Consider the following 18,654-nt stretch of genomic DNA (forward strand, 5'->3'; position numbering starts at 1 on the left):
AGGAACCTATAAGCATAACATCTTTTTACTAGTCCATGAGAACAGGAAGTAAAGGATTTTAAAACTGACCAATCTAGTTCATTGCCAAAACTAAATGAAGCTAATCTGAAAATTCTTTGTCATAATAATCTATGGTGCTTCTGTTAATGCACATAATCAAGTTTAATAATATATCTTTATTTAACATTTCTTATTTTAGCGCACTAGTAAAGCTGATGAATAAATCTATAGAGGGAACAGCTGATGATGAAGAGGAGGGTGTAAGTCCTGATACTGCTATTCGTGCAGGACTTGAACTTCTCAAGGTATTCTACAGCAATGTAGATTAGTTTTCTTACACTGTATGGTAATGGAGTACCCAAACAGCTTCAACAAATTACCCACTTCTTGTAAACAGTCAAAAAGTCACCACATCTTGGAATTTGGTTTTATTAAGAAGAAGAGTAATACAAAAATACCAGTATGTAATCTCCAGCCTAAGCCCCTTTTCTAAGTGTGGCCTGTCTGTCTCAGACCTTAGCTTCCTCACCACAGAGGGAAGCTCACATTTACTTCATATTTAGAGCAGAATCTAATAAACTACAATCTGGTATGTTAGCAACCGGTAACAGCCTGCAGAGATCCAATGCCTGCTAAAAGGGAGATGCAGCAGGAAAATCCTGCCCCTCTGTTACATACTTTTCCCCTTCCACACCTTTCTCCCCAAAAGCTATTTTTAGTCTTCATAATGCAAATGCTAAATATTGCAGCAAAATTTGTTTAATATGAAGATTATATGTGATTGCTCCTGAATTCTCCTGTCTTTAGAAAGAGTTGCATCCTCCAGTGACTTCTAGAGAGGCTAAAGGAGTTAGTCAGTGTTATCATCAGCACTTTCTAGTCTAATCCATGAGACCATCCCCTAATGTCTACAAGACACTGAACAGTTTTCCAATTGCACCCCTATTAAGGTAGCAAATAAATCCTGAGCACATCTTACATTTGGAGGGGATATGAGTCTCTCCCAAGCAGCAGAGACAGCTCGAGTGTCCGTCATGCAGGGACAAGACCTGTGGCAAGTCTGGCAGAGTTTGAAGCTTGGGGTCTTGGGTGTAACCCATAACTCAAGGATAGAGAAAAATAAAGGCCCAAATCAACCAAATGAAAGAAGGGAGTAAAGAAGAGGGAATTCCGATACTCACTGCAAAGGAATAAAAATATATTAAGCAAGAGAAGTAGCTAGCTAACAGATGTTGTGACACACCATCTTAAGCCACAGTTGACTGAGAAGGAACTGGAGTGGCATGAGTCTACCACCCTCTTTCCCCATCCCCCTCATATCAAAGCACAGGAATATCCAGGGCACAAGCAGAGACCTGTGGACGCGGGTGACAAAAATCTCTGATCAAAAGTACACAGTGCACACACATAGAAACATAACAGTGTAGAACTGGAAGGAACTTCAGTGGTCATCTAGTCCACTCCTCAGCTCTCAAGGCAGGACTAAGTAATAACTAGACCATTCCTAACAGGTGCTTGTCTAACCTGTTCTTAAATACCTCCAATGACAGAGATTCCACAACCTCCCATGGCAATATGTTCCAGTGCTTAACTACCCTAACAGTTTTTCCTGATGTCCAGCCTAAACCTCCCTTGAGGCAATATAAGCCCATTGCTTCTTGTCCTGAGGTGGAGCACCCAGAGGGACACTACTCGAAAAGAAACACTCTATTCTTGCCCTACACACCTTGGTACCGGCTTATTTCTCTAGTGTTCCTTCAGCTATACACCATATACCCGCGGACCGTAGTTTGCCCACCTCTGCTCTACATCTACAGTAGCTCAAGTCAGACAAGTCTTTCTGCATCCTGCCTGGTTACCATTCCTCTTGTTACCTACATGGGGCCAGTACATTCCCTTGACCCTGTGTAAGACCTGACTTCCCCCAGGATCTCAGGTGTCATAGTTCCATATAGAAGTTTAGGCAGGAGGGGCTGCTGGAATCAGTGGCAGCATACCAATAGAGTGGTGATGAACAGGATACCAATGCCTAAATAGAATGTCTCCTCCAGCCAGGATTTTCCTTCAATCTTGGAACCAGCAGCTGGATCCTGCTGGAACTACAGTTTCCTTGATCTCTTCTGGAGCCTTCGTGCTGCTGGGAGGGCTTGCCAGATGGAAGATCTCACTGGGAAGAAATTATCCAGAGAGTAGCAAAAACAAAATTTCCCCTCTAAGCATGACCAGAGGGGAGTAAAGCAGAAGAGAGGAACTGAGTGGAGGAGGCACATTCTGGTTTCCCCCTCACATTAGGGAGCCAAGCACCCCAAAAGATCTTAAACCTCCAAAAAAGTGCCTTTAAGGGAGGGGGCGGGAGGGAAAGGCTTCAGAAAAAGGAATTTTGAATATCAGTACTACTTTATAAGCACAAACCTAATTCTACACTCAAAAGGTTGCTGCTGAATTTTCTTGGATGGTGTGTTAGAAGATCTGTAAGTTATACAAATTGGCTCTATATTTAGCATTCATGAGTTATGATGATGTAATGTAGAATTTTGTTCTTCCTTAAACTCATATATTTCATTTTTGAAGGAGTCTTTTGAATTTCAGAGGTTTAGACCTGAAAAGTGATTTTGAGAGGAAGGATTTTGCATTGTGTTTAATAAGATAGCTGAAGTTGGAAAAAGTTGGCAAATATTGCTATTATAAAATATTATGGCACACAATATTTTGTAATAATACATTAGTTATTTACATAGCACCAATAGTGTTGTAGGCACTTTGTAAGGCAGGTAAGAACCTGTCTCATACCTTTCACTGAAAAGTTTACTGTATTCATATGGTTTGAGGGCAGGGGAACAAATATTTTATTTATTCATATTTTGGGTCATTTACAATAAGACTGTACAATTACATTGTCTTTGCACATGTAGGTACATTTCTTAATACGGAATTAACAATATTAACCAATATCCTGTATATTGACCAGATAGTGTTATATAATTAACTACTATTTAGATTGTACAATGTCTGTTAGCATTATCTAACACAATATGGGGAATGGTAGGTGACAATAGCACTGTGACTGAACAGAGAATTTTAGCATGCACCTGTACAGTTACGCTTTTGGATTATTTCTTAATGCAACATAAAGGTTTTTTGTTGTTGAGTGTTAATATTCCTCTGAGAAGGGGACTAAGGAAGGACTTGAAGAAGAGTGTGGTAGCATGACAGATAAACGCATATGGGAGCCATCTGGAAGAAATCCAAGGGAGATGGACACTAATGGGGAAATTAGTCATGCAGCTTATGTGGAGTGAGGGGTATATGGTGTATAGCTGAAGGAACATTAGAGAAATAAGCCGGTACCAAGGTGTGTAGGGCAAGAATAGAGTGTTTCTTTTCGAGTAGTGTCCCTCTGGGTGCTCCACCTCAGGACAAGAAGCAATGGGCTTATATTGCCTCAAGGGAGGTTTAGGTTGGACATCAGGAAAAACTTCCTAACTGTTAGGGTAGTTAAGCACTGGAACATATTGCCATGGGAGGTTGTAGAATCTCTGTCATTGGAGGTATTTAAGAACAGGTTAGACAAGCACCTGTTAGGAATGGTCTAGTTATTACTTAGTCCTGCCTTGAGTGCAGAGGAGTGGACTAGATGACTATTGAAGTTCCTTCCAGTTCTACACTTCTATGTTTCTATGTATGTGCACTGTGTACTTTTGATCAGAGATTTTTGTCACCGCGTCCACAGGTCTCTGCTTGTGCCCTGGATATTCCTGGATATTCCTGTGCTTTGATATGAGGGGGATGGGGAAAGAGGGTGGTAGACTCATGCCACTCCAGTTCCTTCTCAGTCAACTGTGGCTTAAGATGGTGTGTCACAACATCCGTTAGCTAGCTACTTCTCTTGCTTAATATATTTTTATTCCTTTGCAGTGAGTATCGGAATTCCCTCTTCTTTACTCCCTTCTTTCATTTGGTCGATTTGGGCCTTTATTTTTTCTCTGTCCTTGAGTTATGAGTTACACCCAAGACCCCAAGCTTCAAACTCTGCCAGACCTGCCACAGGTCTTGTCCCTGCATGACGGACACTCGAGCTGTCTCTGCTGCTTGGGAGAGACTCATATCCCCTCCAAATGTAAGATCTGCTCAGGATTTAAAAGTAGATCTAAAAAACTGAGGGAGGACAGGCTAAAACTCCTGTTGATGTGGAACATTCTCTGAGATCTCTGGGGTCTGAGTCACTCCCTGCCCCTGCATCTGATTCAGTTACTCATGGAGCCCTTGGGGACTGTCACTGCTGACCCCTTAGAACTTCCCAGACCATCAATAAAGAAGAGATCCCATTCCCTGGAACAGGATAAGAGAAGGGGAAAGTCACCCTTTTGGTCTGGATCTCAGGAGACCTCACATCCCTACACAGGTTATTGCTAAGGTCCCCATCTCTTCCAGTATGGAGACCCTGGCACCGGCTAGGGAAACTACACCATGTACCAAAAAGCTGTCTGTTAACCCACGGAGGCACCAAAGCCGGCACCAGACCCAATGCCTCCGAAGCACAAGGACTTTAAGGTTAAACTGAAATAGTCATTGGTACCGCCTTCCTCTGCCAGCAGAGACACGTACATGGATCGCACTCCAGTACCACCCAACATACTAACTCCTGAGGGTCAGTGTTCGGAATCGTTGGTACCATCTAGTCTTCTTTGCCATAAGGATCTTCAGATCCTTGAAAAACCTGAGTCATCGTTGTTCCAGGTTACTGAGAGCTACTCCCCACTAGTACAGACTTACCTTCCAGAATTGATGTACTATCTGGTACCAGCACTGTCACTGGTTCCTCACAAATCCATTGAGGGTACCAAGAGGAACTTCCAACATATTCTCTGATACCATCTAACCAAGACTAGACCTCCAGTACCCACTCAACCACTAGTACTGCACTGTTTGCCCCTTGGATGGACATGGGAGTGACACCTCATCTGATTGAGATGTCCATACAAGGCTCCCCTACTTTACTATGCCAGCCTCCTTCCTTTGCAGTGCACCCTGAGGAAGCCCTTGCAGGACACACACCCAGCAAATCTGGTAAGGACAACCCTGTGGTCCTTCCCCCTTCCTCTTTCCATCTCAGTGGGCTTATTGGAACCCAGGGGCCCCTTGTGGCAACCAGCTTTACAGGATTCCATCTCTTAAGAGGACGTGTCAAAAGCAACAGCTTCACAGGAGTAACTTGCAGAGGAACAAGAGCAAGCAGAGGAAGAAGAACCACCACCTTACCACAAATCCTCCTCCTTGCCAGATGCAGTTGTTATGCCTCCTCCACCATCTTACACTGACAATTTCAAGACCTTAACAAACAGATAGCAGAGACCTTGCAAATTCTGTTAGAGTTGATACAGGAACCCCAACATGACTTGTTGGACATCCTCCATATATCACCTCAGGGCAAAATTGCCTTGCCTGTCAATGGTGTGTTACTGGCCCCAGCCTGTATGGTATCAGCCTGTATCAGTCCTCAACCACTATGTGTAAACAGACGGACAAAAAAATACTGTATTCTGCTTGGAGTATTTTTTTCTACTACCCAACACCTACATCCCAGTGGTTGAAGCTGTTAATGAGCAAAAGAGGCAACATTGATCCCGTTCAGCGCCATCAGACACGGAGCTGAAATAGCTAGATCTTCTGAGCTCCTTGTAATTTTTAATAGCCAATTACTAATTGCTGTGATGGCAAAATATTATTTTATAAACTATTTAAAGTTCTCATTTTTTCTGATCTGCTACAGGACCAGAGGGAACAATTTCAAGCTCTCATAACAGATGCCCAGACAATTGCCAAAGCATCTCTCCAGGCCTCACTTGATGCAGCCTGTACAGCTGCATGTTCCATGGCTATGGCAGTGGTAATGCGCCAAGCTTTTTGGCTGCAGTCTTTCTGGCCTCCAAGGGAGGTATAAAACTGTTTGGGACCTCCCCTTTGAGGGACCCAAATTGTTCAATGTTCCATGTTCCTATAGATTGATACCTTCATTCACTTTAGGACTCCTGGGCGACACTACAATCTTTGCATCTATGCACCTGCATCAAAGAGAAAATACAGTAGATCACAGTCAGTGCAATGCTCTCACCCAGTCCTCTACGAGTCCGCCTGATTGGCTGAACTTCCCCAAAAGAAGCTCAAGTATGCTAAGAAAGGGCCATACTCTGCAGTGACTTCCAAGTTGCCAACATCCTCAAAACAACCTTTTTGACTTGTTAGTTGAGGGTCATGAGCTCTCTCTTGCTCCAGATCCTGCTCTGTACCTATCTCCCCTCCACCTTTATGGGGATCATCTCTCCCATTTTCTGCCTCCCTGGGAGCTCATCACCTGAGACAGATGGATTCTGGAGTTGTCTATGGGTTATGCCATGCAGTTGAGGAGCACCCTCTCCCTGTCCCTCTTTATGGAGTGCTCTCATGAGGGTGTCTTGAGGCAAGAGGTAACAATCCCTCCCAAGCCTGGGAGTGATTGAATCTGTTCCACTGGACTTTGTCAGGAAAGGATTCTGTTCCTGGTACTTCTTATTCCCAAATGAAAACGGAGGATGGAAACCAGTTCTGGATCTTGGGACTTTGAACAGTTTTGTCCACCCTCAACAGTTCAGAAAGATAACCCTAGCAACAATAATTCCCTCCCTGGATTCAGGAGATTGGTTTGTCTCCCTTGACCTTCAGGATGTTTGTTTTCATATAGCCACCCACCTCTCCAAAGTTGTTTCCTACGTTTTGTGGTGGGTAAGGACTGCTACCAGTATCACATCCTACTCTTTTTGGCCTCTTCACTGCCCCAAGAGGCTTTTACCAAAGTCCTCTTGGCAGTCTCAGCCCATCTTCGCTAGATGGGAATACCTGGATGGTTGGCTCCTGAAAGATCACTCATTTCTCGAGGTTTAGATAGGAACCCACACAGCCATATCACTGTTCTGTTCCCTGGGCCTCTGCCTCAATATAGAAAAGTGTGCACTCATGTCCACTCAACTTGGAGACTTCATCAGGGCTACTCTGTACTCCTCCACTGCCAGAGCATACTTACCTATGGAAAGGTTTGCCGTAATATCCAATCACATTTCTACAGTACAACAGAGCCTGACAACCACTTCAAGGGCCTGATTGCAACTCCTGGGCAATAGGGCAGCTTGTACGTTTGTGACACCCTTAGCAAGATACATTCCAATGTCTTCAAGCCTGGCTGAGAACCGTCTACACCCCCAACAAGCACAGTTTATCAAAGCGGGTGTCCATACCTCAGAGGGTCCTCAATTCTCTAAGTTGGTGGAAGGATCCACAAAAAGTATGTGAGGGAGTTCCATTCTTGCAGGTTCTTCCCACAAGGATCATCACTACAGACACCTGCCTGATAGGCCTGGGCGCACAATTTCAGAACTTCACAGCTCAAGGCAAATGGACCCCTCAGGAGGTGATCCTCCACATCAGCATACTAGAGCGGAGAGTTGTTCTTGCTGCTTATCAGCACTTTCTACCCCACATCAGGGGCCACCCAATCAGAATAATGCTGGACAGCAGAGCAGCAATATATTATATCAATCAACATGGAGGAGCAAGATCCCAGTCCTTATCTGTAACATTGTAAAACTGGTGCATATCATGCCCCATACAGGTCTCAGTGGTTTATTTCAAGGACTTCAGAACACAATGGCAGACTTGCTCAGCAGACATTTCCACCTGCAGGAGCTGAACAATGAGGAATTCCGAAGGATGTGTCTTTTTTTGGGTAATCTGGAGATGTATGGTGTTGCAAAGAAATCTAATACAAAGTGTGGACAATTCTGTTCAAGGGGAAGAGTACGGCTGCAACTCAACTGGTGAGGCCCTAGTCTTCCATTGGCCTCATGTATTGCTATATGCTTATCCCTGGATGTCTTCACTGCCTAAAGTCCTAAACAAATTGAAACGGGAGATATAAGTAGCCATCCTCATAGCACTGTAGTGGCTGAGATAGGTGTCGTTCCCAGAGCTGGTGCCCATGTCTCAATAACCTCCTTTCTGCCTTGCCCTGACAGTGGATATCCTTACTCAGGAGTTGGAATCCATCACCCACCCCAGCCTCTGGGCACTTCACCTCACGACCTACCTACTAGTTGGCTTTTTGGTGTAGATCAAGATTGCTCCACAGAGGTACAAACAGGACTGCTTAATAGTAAGAAATCCTTGACAAGCAAATCTTGCCTACAGAGGTGGAAACACTTCCAGGCTTGGAGCAACCATTGATCTATGCCTCCTCTCAAGTCCTGCCTGACACACACATTCTCCATTACTCACTACATTTAAAAACTGCAGGATTATCAATGAGCTCAATCAAGGTTCACCTAGCTGCCCTAACAGCCATTCATCCCTCCATCAAGGGATTTTCAGACTTGACTCACTCGACCACTGCAAGGTTTATTAAAGGTCTATTCAACCTTTTTCCTCCTGTCAAGGAACATACTCCACTATGAGACCTCAACTTAGTGCTCAGTGCTCTGAGGAAACGCCTGTTTGAACCTATGGGAAACTTCCCTCCTTCATTTGTCCCTTTAGCTCTTGTTCCTCATAGCCATCATTTTGGCCAGGAGAACAGGGGAGCTAGTGGCACAAGACACACCCTCACTTCCTAACTAAAACTTCTGGACCTGTATGAGAGACTGGGTCTCAGAGTGAAATAGGACAAGTCCACCCTGGTATTCACACAAACTATAGAGTTTATAGGAGCAAGGCTGGATGTGGTGTCACCAAGGGCGTACCTACCAGACAACAGTTTCTTAGCCATCAACAGGCTTATATAGCAAATCTGGATGAGCCCCAGGATGTCCATTTGGTCTTGCCTGGCCCTGTTGGGTAATATGCCTGCAAGTAGTCATGGGACCCCATTTACAAGGCTCCACCTCAGATACCTGCAAGTGTGGCTCAGTCTGTTTACGCTCTGGGCGGACACAGCCTCCACTTTCTAGTTTCAATTCCTCAAAGGGCCTTGGACTCCCTGGGCTGGTGAGTGGACAGGGAAAAGGTGTGTGGGTGGGGTGGGGTGGGAAGAGGACCTTGTTCAGTTCCTTGCTCATAGTGAGGATTGTGACCACAGACACATCCCTAGTATGTTGTGGGGCCCACATAGAGGGGCAGGTGGCCCAAGGGACATTGTCCTCTTGGGAATCTATGCTTGACCTCAATGTGCTGGAGTTGATCTGCAAGCTGTTGCCCCCTCACTTCATGGCCAGTCAGTCCAGGTGCTGTTAAACAACACGGTGGCAGAGAGACAAGGTGGGTGAGGTAATATCTGTTATAGGTATTGTCTACAACATGATGGCAGTCTACTACATCAGCAAGCAGGGAAGGAGTATATTTCCTGCAACTCTGCACAGAGGCCATCACCCTGTGGAACTTGTGCATACCTCTTCAAATTGCCCTGATTGCCATCCATCTCCCAGGGGTTCAGAACACCCTGGCAGACTCCCTCAGGAGATCTTTCTCCAGAGAGCACAAGTGGGACTTTTGTGGTCATGTGATCACAGGCTTGTTTCTCCCAATGTGAACTAAAAGTGAGAGGAGTCCTGCTCCGAAGTGGTGTTTGCAGCCTGGGCTCTCTGAGTGACACCTTCCTCATGCAATGGTCAGGGATCCTGAGATATGTGTTTCCCCTGATCCCTTTGTTTCCCCGGTTACTAAGGAAGATCAGGCAGGACAAAGTGCAGGTTATTTTCATAGGGCTGGGTTGGGCCCGTCAGTTCTGGTAACCCACACTGTTGTAGCTATCAGCCTGGCCTTCCCTGGTTCAAGATCTCTTGGCACAGAATTACAGCAGGATTCGCCATCCCAACTCATCCACTCTACACATGAGGGTATAGATTTGGATGGATTTTGAACCTAGAGAGGCCTGCTCAGGGCCCTACTGAGTAGCAATAGGAAGAATGCTACCAGTACGTGCTACTACACAGAATGGAAGAGGTTTGCAATCTGGTGTGGTCAATAGGGACTTTTCTTTCTGTGATCTGGGGTGTCAGTTGTGGTAGACTACCAATTCTCCTTAAAATCCTTGGGGCTCTCTCTCAGCTACCTTAGGGTCCACCTAGCAACCATCAGTGTGTTCCACCCACCAGTGGGCACCTAAACTATATGTTCTCGTATCTAGTCACATCCTGGTTCCTGAAGGGCTTACTTAGGGTCTTCCCTCCAATGGTGAATCCCATGCCAGCCTGAGACTTAAATTTGGTCTTATCAACTCTTGACAGGGGTACTGTCTGAGCCATCTTGCTCCTTGCTACACCTTTCCATGAAGGTAGCATTCCTGATTATAATCATGTCAGCCAGGAGGATAGGTGAATTAAGGGGACTCATGGGAGATCATTGATACACATTATCTTCCACAAGGACAAGTTGTTCCTGAAACTGTTCCCGAGGTTTGTCCGTAAGGTGGTATCAGACTTTCACATCAATCAAAGCGCCCACTTCCCTGTATTATACCCTAAGCCAGATGCCAGGAGAGAAGAGACGAAGTGGTGCTGTCTGGATGTGTGTAGGGCCCTTGCCTTTTATCTACAAAGGATAAAGGCATTCCAGAAGTCTCCTAGACTTCTCCTCTTGTTTGCAGAGAGGATGACAAAGAGGCCTTTTCGTCAAGAGGCTGTCAAAGTGGATCTCGGGCTGCATAGTGCTCTGTTATGAATTGAACAGTGTCCCTTTGGAGGCAGTGTGAAAACATACTCGCGAGCCCAGGCATCCTCAGTCGCCTTCTTTAGAGAAGTCTGTATTAACATCTACAGAGCAGCAACCTGGAGCTCTGTGCATACCTTCATGAGACATTATGCCCTGGTGCAATCGGCTCCCTCAGAGGCCTCCATGGGCAGGGCTGTTCTGCATGGTACAGGGCTCTGGACACCCACCACTTCTGGAGGAGGAGGAAAACTTCCTGTGTATCACCTGAAGTGCAGTAAGTTATAGGGACAAGCACTCAAAGAAGGAAAGGTTATTCACCTTGTAGTAACTGGAGTTCTTTGAGATGTATTGTTCCTAAGCGTAGTGCACTACCTGCCCCTTTTCCCTGTGTCCTCGGGTCCTTTTGTGGGGTATAGGGAGGAGAAGGAACTGAAATGTTGGCAGTCTATCAGTCCTCAGTGTGGAGCATGATGAAAGCAGGGACTCTCGCGTGGCCCGAATGGACACTGCTAGAAAAATGTTGAGTCCTGGGCACGTGGAGCACATGCACAACCTGAAGTGCACTGCACATAGGGACAACATAATCTCGAAGTACTCCATTTACTACAAGGTGAGTAACCTTTCCTTTCTTGGCTCTGTGGTAAGATACTCTTTCAAAGAATTTCTTTATATCTGATGTCTATATGTGTGTAAAAACAACGAGGCGTCCGGTGGCACCTTAAAGAATAACATTTATTTGGGCATAAGCTTTCGTGGGTAAAAAAACCACTTCTTCAGATACATGGAGTGAAAATTACAGATGCAGGCATAAATATACTGACACATGACGAGAAGGGAGTTATCTTACAAGTGGAGAACCAGTGCTGACAGGGCCAATTCAATCAGGGTGGATGTGGTCCATTCCCAATAGTTGAGGAGGAGGTGTCGATACCAAGAGAGGGAAAATTGCTTTTGTAGTGAACCAACCACTCCCAGTCCCTATTCAAGCCCAAATTAATGGTGTTAAATTTGCAAATGAATTGTAGCTCAGAAGTTTCTCTTTGAAGTCTGTTTCTGAAGTTTTTTTGTTGAAGTATGGCTACTTTTAAATCTGTTATAGAATGTCCAAGGAGATTGAAGTGTTCTCCTACCGGCTTTTGTATGTTACCATTCCTGATGTCTGATTTGAGTCCATTTATTGTTTTATGTAGAAACTGCCTGGTTTGGGCAATGTACGTGGCAGAAGGGCATTGCTGGCACATGATGGCATATATCACATTAGTAGATGTGCAGGTGAATGAGCTCCTGATGGTGTGGCTCACGTGGTTGGGTCCTCTGATGGTGTCGCTAGAATACATATGGGAACAGAGTAGGCAACAGGGTTTGTTACAGGGATTGATTCCTGGGTTAGTGTTTCTGTGGTGTGGTGTGTAGTTGCTGGTGAGCTTCAGGTTCAGGGGCTGTCTGTAAGCAAGGACAGTGAGAGGTCTGTGAGAGTAAGAGATCATTTTCCAGAATAGGTTGTAGATCGTTGATGATGTGCTGGAGAGGTTTTAGCTGGGGGCTGTACGTGATGGCCAGTGATGATCTGTTGTTTTCCTTGTTGGGCCTGTCCTGTAGTATATGTGTATAGTGTGCAACTCTTATCCTGGAAGCCCAGCTCAGATTAATCCAAAGGTATAGTACTTGCATCCTATTGGACATCCATTTGACTATTTTCCCCCTTCCTAACACATGTTTTCTGAATTCCTGTATTCTTAGAGTAGTTTTGCCTTGTGATAGCTACTTGTTCTCCTTGTGGCCAGCTTTGAATCCCTGCAGGTTTGGGAAAAAATTATTAGCTAGGTAATTCCTTTACAAGATGTGCTTGAATGTTTGTGACTTAGATTAAAATGGATATCAATCAAACCTGGTCATTCTTTTTTTACCCAATTATTTAAGATTCTGGAGAAATTACGCTTTTGAGATTTCTCAAAATGAGGGGAAAGTGTTGCTTACATAGGTTGAGCTATAAAACAAGTTCTAAGTATTATAATAATGTCTTGAATAAATATGTTCAAATATTTAAAAATCCAATTTTTAAAAAAAAGTAATGGATGGGGAGCCCTGAAAAACAAAATGTTAGTTAATGTATTTTAAGATGCATCTTAAGATGTGTTACAAGAAGCACCTTATATGAAATGGCATAAACATGCTACTGTTATTTCTCATAAAGAAACATAAGTGGAAATCATTTTGTTTGTTGGTAATCCATTATGCATGTGCAAAAACATTTTTTGGTTTTGCTATGTATCTACAGGTTTTGTCTTTCACACATCCTACCTCGTTCCACTCTGCAGAGACATATGAGTCTCTCCTGCAGTGCCTCAGGATGGAAGATGATAAGGTAGCTGAGGCAGCTATTCAGATTTTCAGAAACACAGGCCACAAAATAGAAACAGACCTGCCGCAGATAAGATCGTGAGTGTATTTCTTCACATACTGGTAGTGCCTTTAACACTTAAAAGTCTGTCCCCTCCTTTAGCGTATTCACCATGTTGCTACTAAAATAATCTTCCTTTCCTGTTGCTGTGAACTTGTATGCCTTTTACCCCACCACCTTGATCCCGTCACTGGTTCCCTGTCTCTTTTCACATTTAAACTCCTTGTCCTCACTTTATTTTTATGTATTTGTTGTAGGTTTAATATAAATACATTATTAAAAAAACTCCTTAAAATATACACTTAAAAAGCAGGATCTAGTCTACCTCCCATTTTAAAATACCAGCAACAACAAAGATATCATAAAGATTTAATTTAATCCCCCATTATTTCTACCCAATGCTTTCCTTCACGCAGCCTCTCCCATTTTTTTGAGAAATGGAGAAAAGATGACCCCTGAAGGTTAAAAACTTTGGTTATTATGGACCAAGTTGGAAACCACTTCCAAAGATATGGGATATTCTAACAAAAACAATGAGGAGTCTAGTGGCACCTTAAAGATTAACAAATTTATTTGGACATAAGCTTTCGTGAGTAAAACCATTTCTTCAACAAAGAACACCTGCTGTCTGTCAGTCGTGGGTTCCATCTCAGGTGCTTCTGCTAACTATAACTGCCCGAGACATGAGGGGAAAGAGAGGCAATTTCTTCAGCAGTTTTCAAGCCGTGTAGGGCTCTGTAAATCAAAACCAACACCTAAAATCAATCTAGAAATCAGTAGGCAGCCAGTGCAGATCATAAGGCATAGGTTTCGTGTGCTTGTGCAAGGAAACACTGTCTCGCAATCTAGCCGCCAAATTCTGCAGTGGGGAAAGCAGGGGGCCTGAAATAAGGTATGCCAGCATAAACTGCATCCACACTAGGCATGCTTTGCCAGTATCGTATACCAGTATAGCTATACTGACAAAGTGCTCCTAGTATAGACCTGACCTTAGGGTTTGACACCCCCAGAACATGATGTGCTGAGGCAGATAGCTATGACTTGAATTTGAGCAATTTTATCCGACATGAAGAAATTCCCTCAACTGGAGATACTTGATTCATCAACTGAGCAAAAAATTCCTCAGATTAACCAAGCAAACTAAATAAGATTTTTCAGATATGATGGTGGAAGCAAAGAACCATTTCTTTGCCTCTCTCGCAACCACAAGATGGGAGTTATAAAAATCTTTGTTGCAATCCGTCAGATTTGAGTCTAGATTTGCACCACCGCCATTCTGGCCATCTTCTCTTTTGCTTTGGTTGTTGCAGGCCCTCTATAAATCAAGGTGACCTGTGAGGCAGAAACTGTGGAAAAGAGTCCCAGAGGGCACTTCATTGATGATTGAGGACCAGAGTATTACAGTAATTCACCAGTCCATCAATAGTCTGTCTGAGGAAAGGAGTTCTCCCTCAGACCCTTTTGGAACTCCTCAGGTCCCTCTAGTTCAGTAGTTCTCAAACTTTTGTACTGGTGACCCCTTTTACATAGCAAGCCTCTGAGTGCGACTCTCCACCCCCCCTCCACCCCCCCATATAAATTAAAACACTTTTTTATATATTTAACACCATTATAAATGCTGGATGCAAAGTGCGGTTTTGGGTGGAGGCCGACAGCTCGTGGACCCCCCCCCCCATGTAATAATCTCGTGACACTTGAGGGGTCCCAACCCCCAGTTTGAGAACCCCTGCTCTAGTTTCTGAGAGAAGACTATCAAAACAGGTCCCTAGTCCAGACAAGGGAGGTGAGCCCCAACTCGAAATCAAACGAGCCAAAGATTAGTCTGTGACATGGGGATAACATCGAGAATCTCCACCTCCACTGCAATCCCAAACACCAAACTAAGTATGTGCCTAACTATGATTTGTGCCCAGAACCATCTGGGATAGCTCCTTGGTGACCATGAAATCCTGGGTTTTTCAGATGACTCATTGTCTATGTGGATGTTAAAGTTACCAAGCACTATTGGCCTTGACCACTCCAGTGCCACCATAGTGAGGAACCTCAGCAGATCCCAAAAGGACTTCATTGTACAATGGAGTGATTGATACGCAAGGGTCAGTTCCAACTTAACTGTATCTCTGGCTCACACATAAGGTGGAGCTAACTTACCCCCTGCCAAGTCCCTCACTCTCATCAGAGAGGGTAGAATCCTATTTCTCATATGGCTACAGAAAAAAGCAAAGGACTCTTTACCCACCTCCACAGCACTGTCACCCTTGCCACATACCAGACACACACAATACGCACACATTTTCAATCCACCTCATCAGCAAATAGCATGCTCCCTGACCCCAGAGTCTCGGCTGGGCAGGGTCCCTAGGGTTTCTCCTAGAGCTCCTGCTTGTGAAGTTTGGGTTGGGGTCACAATGGCAAGAGTCACTTTCATGGCACTGCATGACCCTTTTCTGGATTCAACCCTACTCCTTGTATTGTGCTTTATGCTCTGCCCACTCTTCTCACCTTGATGTTCTCTTTGTTTCCTTCTCCCACTCATTTTTGTGCCCTGGTTTCATGCTGCTCTTTATGTGGAATGACCTCCCTTTGACAGTGCATGTTGTCCTCAGTCTCAGCTTTAAAATCTTTACTCAGAGCCCACTACTTTTATCTAGCTGTACACAATCAACCTCTAATCAACATGTATTTCAGAACTTCATTTGTTGCAATACTAGTCTGTCCCTTTTTTCATCTATTCACTATTGTTTCCAAAGATTATATGATTTCTATTGTAAATTTTTTATGGCAGAGATAGGGTCTCTATTTTCTGTAAAGCACAATACGAAGTTATGGCGCTATATCAATATTTAAATAACATGATTTTTCTAAGACCACTGATAATTTCAGTACTATCACAAGAGAGTACGGCCATCTAATACCGCCTTCTTGGAAATCTGGTGTAATCCTCATTTATATTGGCGAGCTCACAATTAATTTGAATCCTGCACTATCTTGTTTCCTTATTCACTTAATTAAACCTACCATGGAAGACTTCTCTAGTTAAGAGGGAGTCATTCAGACAGACACCAGCTTGGAATACTCTGCTCACATTGTTAACATACTTTAGCGTTCTTCCAGTTTTCCTACTTTAAGGAAAAAAAACAAACCTGAGACTTCATTGTTCCAATTCTGTGAACACTGCTTCAATCTGTTCTTGCTACCTCTGCTTCTGTAGAGAATGTATGGACTTTATTAGTGAAAAGTGAATGGCAAATAATCTATTTACTGGTGAAGTATATTGTGCTTTACAATACACTTTCCTTTTTTAACATATGATTCAATTTCTAGATGAGGGTTAGTTGTTTACATGCATTTGTCTCATTATCCTTCCTGAACAGCTTTCAAAAGAGAGCTTGATGCTGAAGATTTTAATTCTGTGATCAGGGACCTGCATTGGTGAAGAGTTCAGCCAGCAAATATTACTGGAATTAATTTTTTGTTCATTATAAATGTTTTATTTTGAAATATTGTGTTTAATTTTTGCAGGACATTAATTCCTATTTTACATCAGAAAGCAAAGAGAGGTACTCCTCACCAAGCAAAACAGGCTGTCCACTGTATACATGCCATATTCTCAAATAAAGAAGTGCAACTTGCACAGATCTTTGAGGTATGTTTGCCAAATTTGGTATAATGTTTTTATTGAATTTTGTTAAAATAATTTGCATCTTTTCACTTTTAAAGTTGCAATTAAGAAAACTAACTTCATCTTGATTACCGTAGAATCCATGCATAATTCAGGAGCTGGAAGACTGAATTGAACCCTTAGTGCTGGAACTCTGTGCTTAAGCTGTTTCTAGTAAAACTTAGGAGAGAGTGCAAATACATGCTCTTCCCCTACCCCCAGTGACACTGTCTGGACACTGAGTAACACTTCTAGCATACACAGAGAAAATATCCCTTCTCAGTATTCTGGCAACTATTATGATGAAAGGGAAATGCACGTCACTTATGCTTTGATAGAAGGCTCTGTTCACAGATGTTTTCTAGCTTTGCCTCCTAAAGCTCTCCACCTAATTGTGGTCAGGCTAGTTACTTCTGTTCACAATGTAACTGGATTTATTTTAAAATATTAAATTTCCATGTAGCTGAGTTATCTGATTTTTTTTTTTTTTTTTGGTCTTTAGCCACTGCACAAGGCCACCCATCCTAAAAATAGGGTTACCATATGTCCGGGTTTCCCCGGACATGTCCGGCTTTTGGGTCTTTAAATAGCCGTCCGGGGGGAATTTGTAAAAAGCTAAAAAGGTCCGGGATTTCCCCCCGGACGGCTATTTAAAGACCTAAAAGCGAGGACAGGACAGCCGCGCTGGGGGAACCGCGGCAAGCCAGCGCCGCCGGCGCCACTCACCTTTCCTCCCTGGGCCCTGGGGCAGCGCCCAGCTGAGAGCTCCCGGCGCGGCGGTGTCAGCCCACGGGGCCCCCTGCCTGGCCGGCAGGAGCCTGCAGAGCGCAGCCCTCTCCCTGCCCCGGCACACCGAGAGGCAGGGAGGTCTCACTCCCCTGCGTGCTGCAGCGGGGCGGGGCTTGTAGACTCCGGCAGCAGGCAGCTGTCGCCGGGCAGAGAGCCCTGCCCCCCTCCCCTCGACTCAACCCGACCCTAGGAAGGGGCCAGAGGGACTGGGAGGGACCTGCCTGCTGCATGCTTCCTGGGAGCCGCTCCAGGTAAGCTCTGCTGGGCTCACCTGGCCCCCTGGCAGGTCCCTCTGGGGGGGCTCCCCTCAGACCCACTGCCCTCAGGCCCCACCCTGACCCTGTTCCCTCAGCCTCCCCTGTACCTCCCACCCCGAACCCACTGCCCTCAGTCCCTGCCCCCGTTCCAACAGCCTCCCCCACAGTCCCCCTGCTCCCCCCAACCCACTGCCCTCAGCCTTGCCCTACCCCAAATCTCTTCTTCAGCCTCTCCCGTCATCCCACCCCCATTGCTCCCCCTGCTGTCCCACCCCCTCAACTTCCCACCATTCCAGTACTGCTCCCCTCTGTCTCATCCCCTCCAGACCCTGTCCCTCTCCCCAACCCCCCAACCCTGCCCAGCCCAGCCCCATTGTCTCCCCCGGCCCACCCCACTCTACACAGCTCTCTACCCTGTCCCATTCATGCTCCCCTCAGCCCCTATCCTACTCCCCCCATCCCAGTCCTGTCCCATCCCCCTCAGCACCCCCCCAGTCCCAGTCCTGTCCCCCTCAGTTCCTCCACCCTGCTTCCCCCAGTCCATCCCCACACACCCACCGACTCCCTCGACCTCCCTCCCCCCAATCCCACTGCCTGGACCCACCCCTGTCCCACTCAGGACATGCATGAAAAAGAAGCAATGGGCTTAAATTGTAGCAAGGGAGAGTTAGGTTAGACATTAGGAAAAACTTCCTAACTGTAAAGGTAGTTAAGCACTGGACAAATTACCTAGAGAGGTTATGGAATAGCAGTCATTGGAGTTTTTTAAGAGGTTAGACAAACACCTGTCAAGGATGGTCTAGTTGTTATTACTCAGTCCTGCCTCAGTGCAGGGGTTTGACTAGATTAGGGTTACCATACGTCCGGATTTTCCT

The 18,654-nt window shown here is 45.0% G+C and overlaps 1 protein-coding gene across 3 annotated transcripts in view; it reads left to right on the plus strand.

Moving 5' to 3' along the window:
* Window positions 1-18,654, plus strand: part of PDS5A (PDS5 cohesin associated factor A) — a 156,766-nt gene that overhangs the window by 106,478 nt on the left and 31,634 nt on the right. For all 3 annotated transcript variants that reach the window (XM_026647975.2, XM_026647973.2, XM_026647974.1), the window contains exons 18-20: window positions 200-305; window positions 12,950-13,110; window positions 16,595-16,718. In XM_026647975.2, coding sequence (XP_026503760.1) covers window positions 200-305; window positions 12,950-13,110; window positions 16,595-16,718 — 391 coding nt within the window. The remainder of the gene's footprint in view (window positions 1-199; window positions 306-12,949; window positions 13,111-16,594; window positions 16,719-18,654) is intronic.

This window comes from Terrapene carolina, unplaced genomic scaffold (assembly GCF_002925995.2).
Source record: "Terrapene carolina triunguis isolate 2854851 unplaced genomic scaffold, T_m_triunguis-2.0 Scaffold66, whole genome shotgun sequence".
In the NCBI taxonomy this organism is placed as follows: domain Eukaryota; kingdom Metazoa; phylum Chordata; order Testudines; family Emydidae; genus Terrapene; species Terrapene triunguis.